The following is an 18,252-nucleotide window of genomic DNA, read 5'->3' on the forward strand; positions in this document are numbered from 1 at the left end:
CCAGCTCTGCTTGTGTACAAGTCTTTTCATTGTCTTGCGCCAAAGTGCATCTCTGACATGTTAGGCCAACATAAACCATCTCGGGCTCTGAGACGCTCAATCAGTGGTCTCCTGCGGGTGCCCAGAGTCAGGACTGAACAAAGTGAGTGCGTTGCGTTGCGTTTCAGTTTTATGCTGCCAAAATCTGGAACAGTCTTCCAGAATATGTGCGGCAATCATCAACTTTGGCCTCATGTTCAAATCCAGGGTGAAAACACTTCTATTCAACTGTGAATATGACAAATGAAAGTATTTTATCTGCACTCTACAAATGACATTTTTTTTGTTTTATGGAATAGTTTATGGAATTTTATGGAATAATTTAAGAATGATTTTATGTTTTATTGCATGATTTTATGTAGTTATCTTACCCTTCTTTACTGTAAAGCACTTTTAATTACCTTGTGTATGAGTGGTGCTCTATAAATACACTTGCCTTTGCCTAGAGATGAAGATTGGTCGCTTTAAAAAAAAAAAAGGATGGCAAGTGTAAATTACTCTGAAGTTGCTTATCCTTCAATTATTCATCATCAACTTTATTTCAGACACATACACGGCCCATAGAACATTTAAAAACAACTTTTAAATCATCTTATTGAGCTTAACGGGGTCTTTATAGCCTCATTTATTTCATATTTCATCTCCATTGCTGTCGAACGCCCCCGCCTTCCAACATATCGCTGTGAAAAGATGTCTTTCAGAAAAGAGAAACAACTCACAGTGTCACTCGGATACTGTCAAAATCCAGCAGCAACAACATTTTGAAATGACTACTATTTTGATGAAAAATATACCGAACGAAGTCGAGGAGCCACCTTGAAAAGTGTTTAGCCACTTATGTCACTTCCGGAAATTAAGCTTTGCTGCGACAAGTTTGTCATAGCTGCACTGCCATGAACTATAAATTGATTTTTTCCCGATTTACCATTCACTTTAAAAAAACAACAACAACAATGCAGAACATAACTACAAATAATATATAACATATTTAAGCAAAGTTGATAAATCATGTCAGTGATCCTTGCAGTGTCCTCTTGCCCCAGGAGTTCAAGTACTGGGTGGACCAACAAAATGTTACTACTTTTTAATCGTACACAAGTTTTTGAAATGAGAACTTATTAAAAAAATTGTATTTACAGTTTTGTAACAGAAACGTCAAATTAACATTCAATACCAAAGGTTTCCCACTTTGTCACGTTTTCTACATAGTTCAACAATTGATGACATGTTCAATACACGCTCCTGTTCATGCACATTGAAGTTTGTGATGACATTGCAGTACACTCTCTCCTGCAGGTATCCCCACAGAATGTGTGGCAATGTCATCACAAACTTCAATGTGTGGACTTCCCTACTGAGTCTGCTGCGTCTGTGACCCAGACCCAGATAAGCGGCGGAAAATGGATGGATGGATGTACCGCTGCAACTTTTAGACTTTAGCACTGCACCTGTTGTTATGAAAAAGTTGCCATTTTTTAAATTTCATTTTGCTGCAAGCAAAGACAATTACATGTTTATCAGTTAGACAATGTCTCAACAGAAAATGAAGGATTTGAAAGAGAGCCAATAGTAGTTTTTGCTGTTCTTTACTTATTTTGCACTACCGACTTTCCTCAAACAATAATATGTAATGAAAGGGATTCATTGTTTCATTGTGTTGATATTGTTATATTGTCTTACATTGTTGTATTTATATATTCAACTGTTCACAAATCAGTTTGTTGATAAAAATATTTCTTCTGTGTGCCTAAAATAATTGTCCTGTGTTTTATTCTGATTATAATTATGATCAGCAAATTAAAGGCGGAATCACAAAGTCAATCAAGGATCTGATATTGACTTGGTATTGGATCGATACCAAAATTTGCAGTTTCGCCCACCCTAGTTGTACTAGGGCAGGAGTAGGCAAACTTTTTGACTCCCGGGCCACATTGAGTTAACAAAATTGGCCGGAGGGGGGGGGAATACTATATATTTGATACACGCACACTATTTTAAGCTTATGATTCTAAAAGTCCACCTGGAATTATTTGTCTTATTTTATCTGTAAAAGTGTCATACAATCTGCTATATGTGCTTGTGTGTGTTCTTTCAGAAGCACCAGAAACACCAGACCACATACAATTTTTTTACTGAATAAGACACCCGAAATGGACATGGATAACGGATGTGCGATATACAATGTGAACTATGAACAATAAAACATTGACTATTAAAGAGTAGGTGAACATCCCTGCTTTTTTACTTCCCAGACAATGCAGTGGGTAGGTTAAGTTGTGTGTCACATATTTGTTGACTTGTGTTTGGCATCATGGGTGGTGTAGTTGTCTGGATGGCTACGTGTGACAAGCAACTTAAACCATCAAAAGGTTGTCTCAAATTGACTCTGACTACTTGCAAGACATGTTGCCAGCTTGTATGTTAAAGGTTATATTCCATACTTTGGAAGCAACTGGCAGGCCGGATTCAAACGCTTGGCATGACGGGTGTGGCCCCCGGGCCGTAGTTTTCCCACCCCTGTACTAGGGTGACCATTATTTATCCCGGTTGCAGTACCGTAGTTGTAAATGGTGTATCTAAAGCATTGCTAAGTACGTGTGTCTGCTTTTATTGCTAAAGAATTGATTGCACTACCATCCATGCAGGTGAGCAGCTGGGCGACAATCCTCCTTTCCATGTCTTTGGAGGCCACTTCTCTCTTCGGTGTGATGGAGTCTATCTCATCAATGAAAAGGATACATGGAGCTGAACTCTGCAATGAGATCAAAGAGTCCTACATGTGAAGACACAATAGCTGACATAGTCTGGCCAATGGCAAAGTTATGAAAGTATCACCAACCACAGCCAGGTCAAACAACTCTCTGAGCTTCTGTTCAGACTCTCCTGATACTCCAGACACCAGTTCTGGAGCAGACACCTTCAGCAAGGGCAGTTCCAGCTCCTGAAATAGACACTGTATTATTCTTCTTCTTATTATGATTATTATTACTATTATTATTATTATGATCATCATCATCATCTCATTCAATCCTAGCCATTTTTCAAAATTCAACCCCTTAGACGATTTTGACTGATTTTTCAAGGCACACAGAATATCGTGTTCTATGACTATATAAAACATACTGTAGAACCTGCCGAAAGAAAGATTAAACTCCCATCTTTCATTAGAGAAAAAAGTTTGTTTCTACCCTTTTCCGTTCTTTAGTAATCAGAAGTAGAACATATGTAAGTTACAGGAAAATATCTGTTCCCAACAAAAAAAGGGAGAAAAACAGCTTTTTGTGAAACGATACATTTCAAGCACAACTTTCTCCTTGAGACAATTTTTTTGCTTTTGTGACTGCTCAATATGAATATCTCAATATCGAAACAACTATGTTTTACATTAAAATAACAATTTATTTGCAAATATAACACCATCAGGTATTTACAATTTTCACATTTGGAACTAAACTGTGTCTGTGTGTGCACGTGTGTGCATGTGCATGCGGTAAAATTTCCCTACAATGATGAGTCTGCACACTCCACTCATCCATGCTCTTACATGCCCTCCTTGTTGTTGAGTGTGTAAATACATGCAAAAGATCCATGCCGAGCTATTATCAAATGCACTTCTTCGTTTTATGGCTTAAAACCAGGGATGCTCAGATCAGGTTTTTATGCTACCGATCACACACGAGTGAAATCAGCCTATACCGATCACATAGAATAGGTGTAAATTTTAAAATAAAACACATTTTCATAACTTATTTCAACCCAAACAAAGCAAATTTTGTCTTACCAGAACATTAACAAAATGCTGGTATCCACAACTCACACTTTGTATTTCAGAATGCATTTCTTTCTAGTGTTGTCACATTATTAACTGAAATCCAGTCCAGCAGGCATAGGCATATGCTGATATTGTGCTTTTTCACGGAAATTGGCCGATACTGATCGGTGGCTGATCTATCAGAGCACCACTACTTTAAAATGCTGGAAATGTGACTTCCTTTACCCGGCAGTTGTGTCATCACCTGTTTTTGCCTCTGGGGCAAAAAAACGTAAAAGACGTATAAATATGTCTTTGGGAGTGAGCGTTCAAGTAAAAAAAAAAGTATATATACGTCTTTGGTATTGAAATATCAGGTTTAAACGCTTCATTGACAACGTAGACTGTAACTACATTATGCCAAACTATACCCCACATGCAGTAAATGGGTCAGTTTTTGTCATTGTTACTCTTGCTGACTACTGTTCTCTGTTTGACTAATATCCCTTAATCAAGCCTTTTCTCACATTCCACACTACCACATAAGTCCTAAAAGTTTGTATGATTTGTGCGGACACCGGATTGATGTCGGTATCGGACGACGGTCAAGGCTGCAATATCAGTATCGTATCACCTCTGGTTCCATCCATCCGTTTTCTATGCCGCTTATCCTCTCTAGGGTCAGGCGTATGCTAGAGCCAATCCCAGCTGATTTGAGGCGAGAGGTGGGGTACACCCTGGACTGGTCGCCAGTCAATCTCAGGGCACATATAGACAACCATGGACACTCACATTCATACCTATGGACAATTTAGACTGTCCAATTAACCTAACATGCATATTTTTTGGAATGTGGGAGGAAACCAGAGTAGATGGAGAAAATCCACGCACGCACGGGAAGAACATGCAAACTCCACACAGAGACGTTGACCCTTGTTCACTTATGGAAATCTGCTTCCGTTTGCCATCCACACTCACCCCTGCCACAGCTTGTGCCAGTAATGTCTTCCCACAGCCAGGAGGTCCATGGAGGAGAAAGCCCCTAGGAGGAACCATTCCAAGCTGCTGGTATATCTCTGGGTGCCGCATGTGGATCAGCAGTTTACACACTTCCTGGACGTCACCATACAAATGCAAATCAAATACCACTGCCAATGTTAGATTAAAAAAAAACAAAAAATCATGAGAAGTTGTAGGAATAAAATTGGATACGAAATGTGCACAGAAATGAGCGCTATTGTGTGCAGTACAAGTTCAAAATCAAATTTCAACAAACAGTACTTAATGTGTTATTAATGTAATAAGGTACACATTTTAGGGTGTGCACACTTATGTAATAATTAGGGCTGTCAATCGATTAAAATATGTACCTAATCATGATTATTTGCGTTTTGTCCATAGTTAACTCATACTTAATGGCGGCTAGAAGGACGGTTTTATCCATAATAAGTGTACCTTAAATAAATGTACCTTTGAAAGATTATTTTGAAGATTTTATTACATCTATCAACATGAGACTGGATCGTATGTTGTTATTTTAATTGTTTTTTTTTAAACAGCTCAACACAAAATGGATCTCAATGTATAAAAAAACAACACACAACCGCGAGTAGACATTGGCAAGGTAAACTGTCCATCACTGAAATATCTTTCTCTTCAAGCAAACCATCTCACGAAATACAGTTGTGGCTAACATTACAAATAAAGGTTTGCAAATACATCCAAATGAACACAGGGTGTGAGAAAAATAAATATTGACAACTTACGAAAAATAGAGTGCTCAAGAACAGTAAGTAGTTTACAGAACTACGATTGTGCTCATATACTGTAGTTCAGTCAGGCTATGGCTTATACTTGACTTCCAAACACACTTTTACAGAATAATATTGGTGGATAAAGCAATACAAGGAAGAAAACCTCACTAACCGTTAACGTGTCTTCATTACCACCAACATCTTCAAACTTCACAGTGGGATACTGCAGCTTCGTGGAGTTGGGCTTTCCTAAGAGAATACATATACTGTATAAACATGAATACCGAAGACCATTATTCATTCACTCCACAGTCATACACTGGTGGCCGCCCTGATAAGACATCAATCTATCAGTTTTCTAAAACACTTGTCCTCATTAGGGTCACAAGTAAGTTGGAGCCTATCACAGATGACTTGACTAACTTGGGTGAGAGGCGGGGTACACGCGCAACTAGTGACCAGTCAATCACAGGACACACAAACACATAACACATGTGCAGTGTGTACACATGTTTGTATCTTGAAGTGCTCGTAAGTCGTTATTCGCGCCTGTTCTCGAGCTCTGTCTCTCTGCGCCGTTGTTTGTCGAAACCGAAACCAATCTGACACTATGAGGATGGTGTGGCAGAGATTTTAAGTATTTTCTAGCACGAGGTGCAACAAAACATTGTATAACACTGAAAGCGAGCTCTTTTTTTTACCCTATTTTTGTTTTTTTTTTAATTTGCCAAATATTTAGACTTTCTTCTTAAATTATATATATATATATATATATTATAACTCCCTTACCTCCTTTCCCAAATATTACAACTTAATTTTGTTTTGTTTGTGTCTCATAATAGTACGAAAAAGAACACATTATTTTTCCTCAGAATATTACAAGTTTATTCTTGTAAAACTGCAACTTTATTCTCTTGAGAATACAACTTTTTCTCTTAATATTTTGACTATAGTCTTGTAAAATGACAGGATTTTTTTTCCCCATTTCTGCTGTTGTTTTTTTTCCTAACTATTGAAACTTTCTTCTTGTAAATTTTCTTCTCCTAATTATGACTTATTCCCATAATATTTCGGCTTAATTCAAGTAATATAATAACTTTTAACCTCATTTTGCAAAAATTACAACTTTATATTTCCATTTTTGCTGTTTATTTTGTCTTTTTTCTTGTTAAATTAGTATATTTTTCAAATGTGTCATGGACCAATAAAAAAACAAGCCGCAGGGTGCAAATGGCCGCACTTTGGACACCCGTGCAATATGGGAAATCAGTACGCTGCTGTACGAAACTGAAGGTTACGTAACAAAAAAATCTGAAAATAATGCACCGTTACACCTCTAATATTTAGTAAAGAAAATGGATGGATGAATGGACAAATGTTGGTACTCGAGGTATAAAGACAGTTAAATGCACATTCCACTTGATCTGGGTGGTAAATTTCAAAGTTCATGCATTTCACTGCAGTGCACTGAACACACCGGTACCTTTCTTCTCCCTTTTGGTTCGTTCTTGTTCAGTATCTTCAGCTGACCTCTTTTTCCTTTTGACTGACCTTTTCAGACGTTCCTCAGACTCCAACATGGTAACATGTTTCTGCTAGTGAGATTAAAAAAAAAAAAGGTTAATGTGAACGTGCCAAGCAAAAAGGTCATTTTGGTTTATACAGTAATTATTCACATTTTAAGTAAATAACATCTTTCATCATTATTCCCAAACGAGCATGCACGCTTACATTCAGAGCCCCAATGTGCTGATCTTCATGAATGTCCACAAAGACGTTCGTCTTTGCAGGCCCTTGACCTCGATCAATGAACCAGCCTCCTGTGAAAGCTTGACTTGTCGCAGGCAGCTCTCTAATAGAGGAGTAGGTGCTGAAATCAGAGGATCCCTTCCGGTACAGAGACGTAAGAGAGCTGTTCATGTGACTGGTGCTCTGTGGGTGGCAGTAAACGGTATTGTTGAATTACACGGCTTTTGGGACGTTGCATGGCAACCTCCCTAAATCAGTGTACGGCATATCACCAGTGTCAAGTATTACAACCACAAGCAACATAAATTTTAAACAACACGCATACAGGCAACTTCTGTGCCAAGCTAATGTGGCTCACACAGGTACACTAGAGTCCCTTGATAGAGAGAGTTACGACATGACGAGACTAAAAAATACGGTGACGTGACTCGTGGAGCCATCTTGGGGCCAAATTCGCGTTTGCGTTCGCTTTTATACGAGGAAAAGGCTTCTTGAGACGTCATCTCTACTTCTGTGAAGAAGGTGTCGGACGTTTCGAAAGAAAAAGGAGACACAACATGTCCAGAGAGCGCTCTCAACCTGTGGGTACCCACGGTGGGCTTTTAACAAATGTCAAAAGAAGAGAGTAGGGAAAGAAACCCAAAAGCCCACAGAAGCAAAAAGGAGAGGAGTGGTAGTCCCTTATGTAGCGGGGGTCTCCGAAAAACTCCAGAGGATCTTATGGCAACACAAAATTCCTACCTATTTCAAACCAGTAAATACCTTGAGACAAAAATTAGTGCATCCTAAAGACAAGGCTCCAAACCAGAAACAAAGCAATGTGGTCTATTCCATCCACTGTAAAGATGAGGAATGCAAAGAGCACTACATTGGGGAAACTAAGCAAATGCTCCAAAAAAGGCTTTATCAACATCGCAGGGACAATTCTAGTGGTCCTCAATCAGCAGTACATCTACACCTGAAAGCTACCAATCACTCTTTTCAGGACAGCGAGGTAAAGATTTTGGCCAAAGAAAACAGATTGTTTGAAAGAGGAGTAAAGGAAGCTATTTTTGTCAAACAACAGAACCCATCATTGAATCGGAATGGTGGTTTGAGGTTTAATTTGGACCCTGTGTTCAGCAGGTTACTGAGACCAAAACCCACAGCTCTTAGTCTTGCAAATGAGGTGAAGCCAGGGCCGAGCCAGAACAATAGATGCTAACAAGCCAGTATCAGAGTCGTTCATACCCAATTCAGGGAGCGACACTTCCCTTTTATCGGAGGTGTTAATAACAGGATAGGATTATACCACTACTCCGCCCAGGCTTAGTGTAACGAACCAATAGAAGGAGGGTGTTGGCACACCAATTCCGCCCACTCTTACTGTATTTAAGGCCTAGGCTACCAGCACGTATTAGTTCGCTGACAAAGCTCTTCGGATGAGGAGCGAAACGTCCGACACCTTCTTCACAGAAGTACAGATGACGTCTCAAGAAGCCTTTTCCTCGATGGACAACTCCTGTACGACTGAGAGCCTACACAGACGCTTCGCTTTTATACAACAGAATACAACAATATTCTTGGCTGTGTTGTTGTTTATTCATCAAAAATGCCGGGTTGTTGTGCATTTGGATGCACAAATAGACACGACAAGGGTTTCAAGCTGTACAGATTCCCTTCAGATATCAACAGACGGACAATTTGGGAGAATAAAATCAACCGTTTGGGCTGGAAGCCGAACTCGTCTTCAAAGCTGTGCGAGGTAGGTCAATTGAGAGTGTTTGGTCCCATGTGTTGTATTTGGTGTTGTGAAGTTCTGTTTAATGTGAATGATCCTTGTGGAAATCACCTCTGGTTGCAAATAAAGTAATCCATGATCTCGAGCAAACTTACCATGGCAACGCTTTGTCCGACAAACAAACACAAAAAAAACATGTCTTGCACATCTTCATGTCAATGTCCTCATTTACCCTAAGTTTCATTTAAAATGCTTCAAAACTGTAGAAGGAAATCACAATGTTAGATGTGAAGTGCAATAATGAAAAAAATATATATAAAAATCGTATTATACTGTTTATAATCTGGCCCAATTTTAGATTTATTTTGAGCTGTATGGTCGGGGAACCTCATTTCGTGCACTTAATCTAAACTGCAATTATTTTATGGATATTACATTGAATACCTTAATATTCTTTACACCACTTTTTACATGCATTGTTATACTGCGCACGTTTGAATTGGCCCCAACATGGCGGCGTAATCTCAGTTGTCGTAACTCTCTCTATCCAGAGACTCTAAGGTACACTATACTTGAGTACCATCTTGTGGTTCAAATGTGAATTACACCTCTCCTGACAATAATGAAAAAATGGTCTCAAAAGAGTTGTCAATAATATTATCGACAATAATTTGTAGCACAATTATCGACCAGCAAAAGTTGTTATCGTGACAGCTCTAGTGTAGCTTTTAAGAGCATGATGTTGTACTTGGTTCCATTGATTTGTGAAAGATACACCTTACAGAACACTTACACTTTTCGCTGGAGCATTTCCATTTAGGGCGTCTTCTGAACTGCTGCTGCAGTCGTCACTGTGACCAAAATTATGAAACTTATTTTTTAAATGAACTGTCCCACAAACACACATACTAAAGACAAGACCTGGCTTCAATGGCGATAATCTTGGAGTTCTCAGTTTCGTCCTTGCTCTGCAACTCATTCAGTCCAGACTCCATTTTTATTGCTTGATATACTAGGGGCAAAACCATAGGGCATGACAAATACTGAAATAGTAAGTTTTCACATTGTTCATTCTCCAAAAAAAAAAAAAAGTACATATGTACAAACAAAAATTACATTCAGGAAAATGAAAGAATGTTGCCACTACCTTTGTTAATCAACTTACCTTTCTCAACTTGAATTCGAAATGCGGTCTTGTTTCTTCTGCCATACTCCATTCTAAAGCCATCATCGCATTAATTAACAAAGGATATTTTAAAAGGAACACAACATAACCAAGACTGCAGATTCAAGAACAAAAAGATCATCAGGCTATGATAAAAATAGATATGCTGAAATACGGCCATGTCCACACAAACATGAATATTTAAAAAAACACACAATTCTCTCACGCCGGTGTTGAAAAAAATCTCCATCCACATAAAAACACATTCACTTATACACATTTTGTCCAATCAGAAGCCCCCCAAAAAAATCAACCACAGCAGTAGCTGTCGATAAACTAATTCAATCCCAGCCATTTTTCAAAAGACAACCAATCCAGTATCGGCAGTTTTAGACCATTTTGATTGATGTTTCAAGGCACACAGAATTATGTGTTCTACGGCTGTATACATATGGAACCTACCAAAAGAAAGATGAGACTCCCATCTTTCATCAGAAAAAAGTTTGTTTCTACCCTTTTTCTTTCTCTAGTAATCAGCAAGTAAGTTTCAGGAAAATATCAGTTCCTGACTAAAAAAGGAAGAAAACCAGCTTATTGTGAAAAGATATGTCTCAAGCATAACTTTCACTTTGACACAAATGTTTTGCTTTTGTGAGAGCTCAAATACCTAAACAACCATACCACAACATAAGCAACACAAAATGGGTTGTTTTACATCAAAATTACAATTTATTTACAAAAATAAAACAGCATGAACTATTTACAATTTTCACATTTGGAACTGAATTGTGTGGGTGCACGTGTGTAACCTTCTGCACACTACATTCCACACTCTTCCACTTCCTCCTTACTACCGAGTGTGTTTTTAGATGCAAATGATCTATGCAGGGGCTCTTATCAAACACACTTCTGCCACCTTGTGGCCGTTTTTATGGTTTAAACTGCTCTAAAAGTGGCATCCATTAGTGTGCAGTTGCATCAGCATCTCTTTTTGCCTCACAAGCAAAAAAACGTAAAAGACGCATAAATAGGTCTTTGGGATCGGGTGTTCAGGTTTGTGAAAATGCATAAATACGTCTTTAGTATTGAATGAGTGAAATGGATAATCAGCGACATTAATTAAAAGTCATTAAACTCATGTTCTGTTGTTAAGAAAAGTTTAAAAACATGAGATAATGTTGCACAAACCAAAAAGCTCTGTTTTATCCATCCACACACAAAACACTGAAGCAGGACCTTTTGAAAATCTCCGCTCTGGCTGAAGTTTTCCATAAGGTCTGTTTTTAAGGACAAACCCCTGTGTGGACGATATAGATGAAAAAATACGCTTTTTGAAACGTACCTGTACAGCTTCTGAAGTTCCACGGCTACAGTTGATAGATCCACATGCTCGTTCTTGTTGGAAGCCAAATACTGAAAAACAAAATGTAACCCTTGACCTTGCGTGTATTGTCAATCCAATGCAATGATACACATGACCACGTGTTAAACTCAAGGCCCAAAGCAAGTGTACTTAATCATATTCTTAAGCACAGCGGCTGCAGCAGGAAGACGCCAAATTGTTTCTCTTCTTCTTGGTGCTCAACACACAGCAAGAATTGTGAGTGCTGTATTTCTTCTTGTCCACCCCCAGTTACTACTTTCACGGTCTAGTCTCACTGTTCCTATTTCTGTAGCATTCTTCTAGTCATTATTCTGTTTCCTTGTCTTCCAGACATTCTCAACACTCCGCTGCAGCAACACCTTCGTGCCTAGCATTGTGGATCCGGCACTATTAATGCTACTTTCATAAAAAAGAAAGGAGAGATGAGCTATTTGTGTTTTGTTTTATGTTAAACAACTTACAGTAGTCATCAACAGGTGTGAAGTATGTGTAAAGTGTGCGGGGCCGTGTGCCAGTGCCCAAAGAAAATTTTGAAATGTTTCAATTTGTGGCACGCATAATTTCCGCGAACTGGTCATGCATGCAACTTGAAAGTACCGCAATCTATGTGGGCCAACAGTGCGAGGGATGCATATCAAAGCTTGCCTCTGCGTTTCTTATTCACATGAATGAGTTAACTATCCCATCACCTCTTGGAGCAAGTCGGGGGGAATTCTCAAGTAATTTCTGTAGATTCTTGGATCTTCCTTGTGAATTTCTGTTAATAAGTGATCATAATTTCTAGGCTCAGCCAAGGCGCCGAGGGAGTCCAGTTCAGGGGCCTTAGGATCTCGTCTCTGCTATCTGCAGACGATGTGGTCCTGATGGTCTCATCAGAATGGGGCGGTTTGCAGCTGAGTGTGAAGCTTCTGTGATGAGACTTGGCAGCTCCTGAACCAAGGCCGTGATTCTCAGTCGGAAAAGGGTGGATTGCACCCTCCGAGTTGGGAATGAGGTCCTGTGAAAGACTTTCGAGGGAAGGTTGGAGCGTGAGATCGACAGGCGGATCGAGCTCAGCGTCTGCAGTAATGCAGTCGCTGTACCGGACCATCGCGGTGAAGAGAGAGCTGAGCCGGAAGGCAACGCTTTCAATTTACCGGTTGATCTACGGTCATGAGCTTTGGGTCGTGACCGAAAGAAGGAGATCGCGGATCTTGCTGGGGGGATTATGTCTCACGGCTGGCCTGGGAACAGCTTGGTGTCCTCCCGGTGGAACTGTAAGAGGTGGCCGGGGACCGGTGAAGTCTGGGCTTCCCTACTGAGACTGCTGCCTCTGAGACCTGGACCCGGATAATGTGTGGAAAATGGATGGATGGATAGGAGTGATCATAATGCCCAAAGCAATGCCTTCTAGTCAGCAAGTACCACACTGTCAGCGCATCTTTTCGTTTTATTGCCTCGTTTCTGCTCTTTGCACATTCTCTATCTGAAGCTGTGCAAAAACATACTTTCTTTTTTTGCTTCTTCTCTTTAGTTCAATATCATGTAGGTTCCTTGCAAATAGAGGAAATAATGAATTTAGGGGTGATGCGGTGCTGTTGTGTGGCGTCAAGCAGGATCAAATGATGCCAGCACTGATTCATGGTTGCGGGAAGTGGTGGTGACAATGCACACCCATACGGGAACAATGCGCGTTGCGCGTACTATTGTCGTGCACTAGGCGGACACAGTACTTGACAAGGTGTAAATAATTTGTGCAGGAGTGTGGTTATTTGGTGCCAATGCGCACCATTTTCAGTCACAAATTGCGGGCCAAGTGCGTAATTCATGCCTAAACAAGACGCAAACAGTGCGCAAACTAGTCTTCATGCTTTTTAGGCATGCCTTAAATAAATGATACACATTGCCACGGCAAATTGCGGGACAATGCAGAAGCAAAATGCGTCCAAGTATAAGCCTGCTTTAGCCTGTGATAAGCTGTCGTCAAATGACTCCATATTTTACACACTTGTTTTCATTCTCACTGTAATAAGGGACAAAGTGCGTCCCTTGTCAATTCAACACAGGAAGCATACTTTTACCTGGTCGCACATGCGCCAGTAGATGACAAATTTACTTGCAATGTCACAAAATGCAACCATTTAGTCAGAGTCTGGAGCCCTGCTTGCAGACTCTTGCGCTCTTCCAGGTTATTGTAAACAAAAAAGGTTAAACACAGGAAGTGAACAGATTAAGAATAATTGCTGAGACACGGAGAAAAAATGGGATTAAATGAACTGAGTCTTCCTCCTCCTTGTCGGTCATGTTGAACTGTACAAACACATTATGCTCCTTGCTGTCATTGTGTTAAACATGTTGGAAATAACTTATTGAGTACGTGAGTGAGTGAGGACATGCAGACATACCTGTTCCAATCTCTGTTTGAGCCGACCGTCCAGCATTCCACCACCTCGGTTCTTCATGTCTGCTTCGCCTATGAAATTCCAGCACACTTTCAGAATATTAAAATGAGAAATGATTTGAACGCTGTTGCATACTTTTAAATATTTGATCCTATAGTTTGGTGGATTAAGGAAGACATATCAGGGGTGTCCAAACTTTTTCCAGTGAGGGCCACATACTGAGGACAATGAAAGATGCAAGGGCCAGTCTGATATTTTGTAAAGCATCTTCTTAGCATAAAGACATGCTAAGAAGTTACAGTGATGTGAAAGTGTTTGCCCCCTTCCTGATTGCTTTTTTTTTTTACATCTTTGTCACACTTAAATGTTTCAGATCATGAAACCAAATTTAAATATTAGTCAGTGACAACACAACTGAACACAAAAGCAGTTTTTAAATGAAACTTTATTATTATGAGGAAAAAAATGGCCCTGTGTGAAAAAGTGATTGCCCCCCAAACCTAATAACTGGTTGGTCCACCCTCAGCAGCAACAACTGCAATCAAGCATTTGTGATAACTTGTAACTTACAGCGATGGGGAGGAATTTTGGCCCACTCATCTTTGCAGAATTGTTGTCGTTCAGCCACATTGGAGGGTTTTCCAGCATGAAGCACCTTTTTAAGGTCATGCCACAGCATCTCAATAGGATTCAGGTCAGGACTTTGACTAGGCCACTCCAAAGTCTTCATTTTGTTTTTCTTCAGCCATTCAGAGGTGGACTTGCTGGTGTGTTTTGGATCATTGTCCTGCTGCAGAACCCAAGTTGGTTTCAGCTTGAGGTCACCAACAGATGGCCTTACATTCTCCTTCTGGATTTTTTGGTAGACAGCAGAATTCCAGATTCTGAAGCAGCAAAACAGCCCCACACCATCACACTACCACCACCATATTTTACTGTTGCTATGATGTTCTTTTTCTGAAATACGGCGTTACTGAGATGTAATGGGACACACACCTTCCAAAAAGTTTAACTTTTGCGTATTTCCCCTAAGGTCTTAGGGATCATCAAGATGTTTTCTGGCAAAATTGTGACGATCCTTAATGTTCTTTTTGTTTAGCAGTGGTTTTTGTCTTGGAACTCTGCCATGCCCAGTGTCTTTCTTATGGTGGAGTCATGAACACTGACCTTAACTGAGGCAAGTGAGGCCTGCAGTTCTTTGGATGTTGTTGTGGGGTCTTTTGTGACCTTGTGGATGAGTCGTCACTCCGCTCTTGGGGTCATTTTGGTTGGCCGGCCACTCCTGGGAAGGTTCACCACTGTTTCCTGTTTTAGCCATTTGTGGATAATGGGTCCTAAAGCTTTAGAAATGGCTTTATAACCTTTTCCAGACTGATAGATCTCAATTAATCAAAGTTAATTTATGTTTCAGCAGGGGGGCAATCACTTTTTCCACACAGGGCCATGTAGATTTGGATTTTTTTTCTCCCTTAATAATAAAAAGTTTCATTTAAAAACTGCATTTTGTGTTTAGTTCTGTCTGTGCTGTCATTGACTAATATTTACATTTGTTTGATGAGCTGAAACATGTAAGTGTGACAAACGTGCAAAAAAAAAAAGAAATCAGGAAGGTGGCAAAAACTTCTTCACACCACTGTATATTACAAAAAAAAAAACTCATCTCAGGCGTATTAGTAGTATGAACTTTGGTCTTTACTCTGTTTTTCCCATTTTTGCTGTTTTTATTTTCTAAATATTATATATTATATATAATAATCTTCGTATATTTTCTTCCTGTAATACAATATTATAACTTTATTCCCATAATATTAACTTTTTCCCCGACCTAATTTTCTAAAAATTACAATTGTATTTTCTTTAGTTTCTCATAATATTAAAACGTTTAGAAATAATTTATTTTTTCTTTAATATTTCAGGTCATTATTTTTCCTTGACTTTATTCTCGTAAAATATCAACTTTTTTCTGGTCTTTTTTTGTCTTAATAATGTGTCTCACAAAATTACATCATTTTTTCCCCATTTCTTCATGGCTTCCCCCCAACTATTTCAACAGTTTTCTTGTAAATTGTCTTATTGTAATTATGTATCTCATAACTTAAACACATCTCTCGTAACATAACATCTATTTTGACTTTCAAAAAAATTCGGACTTTTTCGGACATTGCCATTGAAAATGAATGTCCAGTTCTTACTTCGCTCTCATTCGTCAACTAATTCAAACCATTCCAGCATCAAAACATTTCCCACATCCCAAAAATATCCCCTTTTTGTGAAATTCTGCATTTTCCGAGCACAAATGCCCTTAGATCTTGACTTTTCGTACTAATGTACTTCTGCACACACCATTCCAAGATTAAAACATTCACCTCATTTCAAAGATGCATATTTCTTCGAAATTCTACATTTTTCCGGCCCAAAGTGAAATGAGTGCCAGATGTCAACATTAGTTGGAAACATTCGGGCTAACAAATTTCCACATTCTAAAAATGCCCACTTTTCCCATAATTCTACATTTCCCGTACAGCATTTCAATTCAGCCGTTTCACATTCATTCGCACGCAATTCCTGGAGAAATTGCTTTCTGTAGTTGACACAAACTTGTGTGTCCTTGAGGAACACAACACAGACTGGGACTCTTAGAAATGAAGCTTTCCTCAACACATTTAGCTAGAAAGCGACATTGCGTGGGGCAACTTTACTGTGCTTATGTAAAAGCCCACACACTTTATTTTATTTTAAAATGAACATGAAAAATACACGTGCCACATGTAGAAATATTCGAACAATACAAAGTCAAAACGCCTTTGTCAAAAACATTATTGCGATTAATTATGGGATTTTTTTACCTTCCTAAATCCAAATGTGGAGTAGATTTGTTATACCAGTGTGATAAAACCGCTTTTCGTTTCCCTTTTTCGCTTCTTCTGCTGCTTCCTGGTTTCTTCTTCGTGGGTAAAATCGAGAACACACGCTTCAGACAATAATAAAACGGTCACAGCTGCCCCCTTTTGTCCGTTTTTATTAATGCAAGTCGATGAAACCAGTTGTAACTTGGGGCGGTGAAGAATCTATCAAAACGTAATTCAATATAAAATGCAGTGACGTCCTTCCGGAGAATAATTACTTTTTCTTCCTTGTTGTTTGTATTAACCCGGTTAAAGCAGATCTAAAATTATTCCAAAATTATACAAAATATTATGTATCAATAAATAAAACAAAATCAAATTATTTAGGGGGGAGGTTAATAAGAGTATTTTAGGGAGACTACAGCCCACCTAAAATAGGCTTTATGACAGCAACATGTTTTGCTGCTTGCCAATTTTTTTAATTAACCTTTTTTGTTAACCAGGTGAAGCTTATTGTGATATAGAATGTCTTTTTCAAAAGCAACCTGGCCAAGAGGCAGTAAAATTACAAATACAAACAATAATACAAATTTTAAAAAAACAGTAATACAGAAGTGAAATTATCAGGGATACATTAAAAAGAGTTCTAACATTTGATTTAAAAACAGTGACAGCGACCAATGCTTTCGAGTTCCTTAGTTTCAAGAATTTTAACAAAATTATCAAGAGGGATCAGGTCCACCAATTTTAATTTATCTTGCAGAGCGTTCCATGAAAAGGGAGAAGCAAAACGAAAAGCCTTTTTCCCCAGTTCTGTAAAAACATGGGGGACAGTCAAAGTAAAAAAAGCCAGTGGAACGTAGCCTGTACTGTCCATGATTCCTAATAAGGTAGGATCCGAGATAGGATGGGACCATCCCGAGTAGAACTTCGTAAATAAAAGTCAGCCAATGAGTGGATCTCCTGTCAGACAGGGATGACCATTCAGTTTTTTTCTACAACGTGCAATGATGAGTCAAACTTTTACATCCAGTGATAAACCTCAGAGCACGATGATACACAATTTCTCTCCACATGTCGAGCACACAGGTAAGCCAGCCGTGACGGCAATCAAGACAAAAAAAAAAAAAATCTGTCCATGCAGAAGATTCTTTTTAGGACGTATTCGTGGGTCGCTGCAGGTAAAGGCGAGATCTATAGATGTGATGCATATTTTGGTTGACAAATTCTACTAACTTTTTCAAAATGTGATGTTAAAGTTTCACCTACAAATACAACAAAATAAAAACATGCAAATAAAAATGTAATGAATAAACCACCATTGTTTTTCGCTTTGTTAAACGCCGAAGGAAACCACAAGAAGGTGGCTGAAGAGCCGCGGGTTGCCGACCCCTGTGCTAGACCAAAAAACAAACCTGACCACGGTTGCATAAGGCATGTTAAAGTACTAATGTACAATACAT

The 18,252-nt window shown here is 39.0% G+C and overlaps 1 protein-coding gene across 8 annotated transcripts in view; it reads right to left on the minus strand.

The window, feature by feature from the left end:
- The window catches only part of nvl (nuclear VCP like), a 43,159-nt gene extending 26,064 nt beyond the window's left edge, over window positions 1-17,095 (minus strand). For 3 of the 8 annotated variants that reach the window (XM_054796916.1, XM_054796914.1, XM_054796909.1), the window contains exons 1-12: window positions 16,790-17,094; window positions 13,947-14,014; window positions 11,521-11,591; window positions 10,179-10,231; window positions 9,935-10,025; window positions 9,807-9,864; window positions 7,276-7,476; window positions 7,022-7,139; window positions 5,717-5,793; window positions 4,769-4,903; window positions 2,879-2,980; window positions 2,674-2,791 (exon numbers count right to left, since the gene is read on the minus strand). In XM_054796916.1, coding sequence (XP_054652891.1) covers window positions 2,674-2,791; window positions 2,879-2,980; window positions 4,769-4,903; window positions 5,717-5,793; window positions 7,022-7,139; window positions 7,276-7,476; window positions 9,807-9,864; window positions 9,935-10,025; window positions 10,179-10,231; window positions 11,521-11,591; window positions 13,947-14,003 — 1,081 coding nt within the window. In that variant the 5' untranslated portion in view covers window positions 14,004-14,014; window positions 16,790-17,094. Of the gene's footprint in view, window positions 1-2,673; window positions 2,792-2,878; window positions 2,981-4,768; window positions 4,904-5,716; window positions 5,794-7,021; window positions 7,140-7,275; window positions 7,477-9,806; window positions 9,865-9,934; window positions 10,026-10,178; window positions 10,232-11,520; window positions 11,592-13,946; window positions 14,033-16,789 lie in introns of all 8 variants that reach the window. The other 5 variants (XM_054796911.1, XM_054796915.1, XM_054796910.1 and 2 more) reach the window with 5 other exon arrangements.
- Window positions 17,096-18,252: the final 1,157 nt, after the last annotated feature.

This window comes from Dunckerocampus dactyliophorus, chromosome 13 (assembly GCF_027744805.1).
Source record: "Dunckerocampus dactyliophorus isolate RoL2022-P2 chromosome 13, RoL_Ddac_1.1, whole genome shotgun sequence".
Classification (NCBI taxonomy): domain Eukaryota; kingdom Metazoa; phylum Chordata; class Actinopteri; order Syngnathiformes; family Syngnathidae; genus Dunckerocampus; species Dunckerocampus dactyliophorus.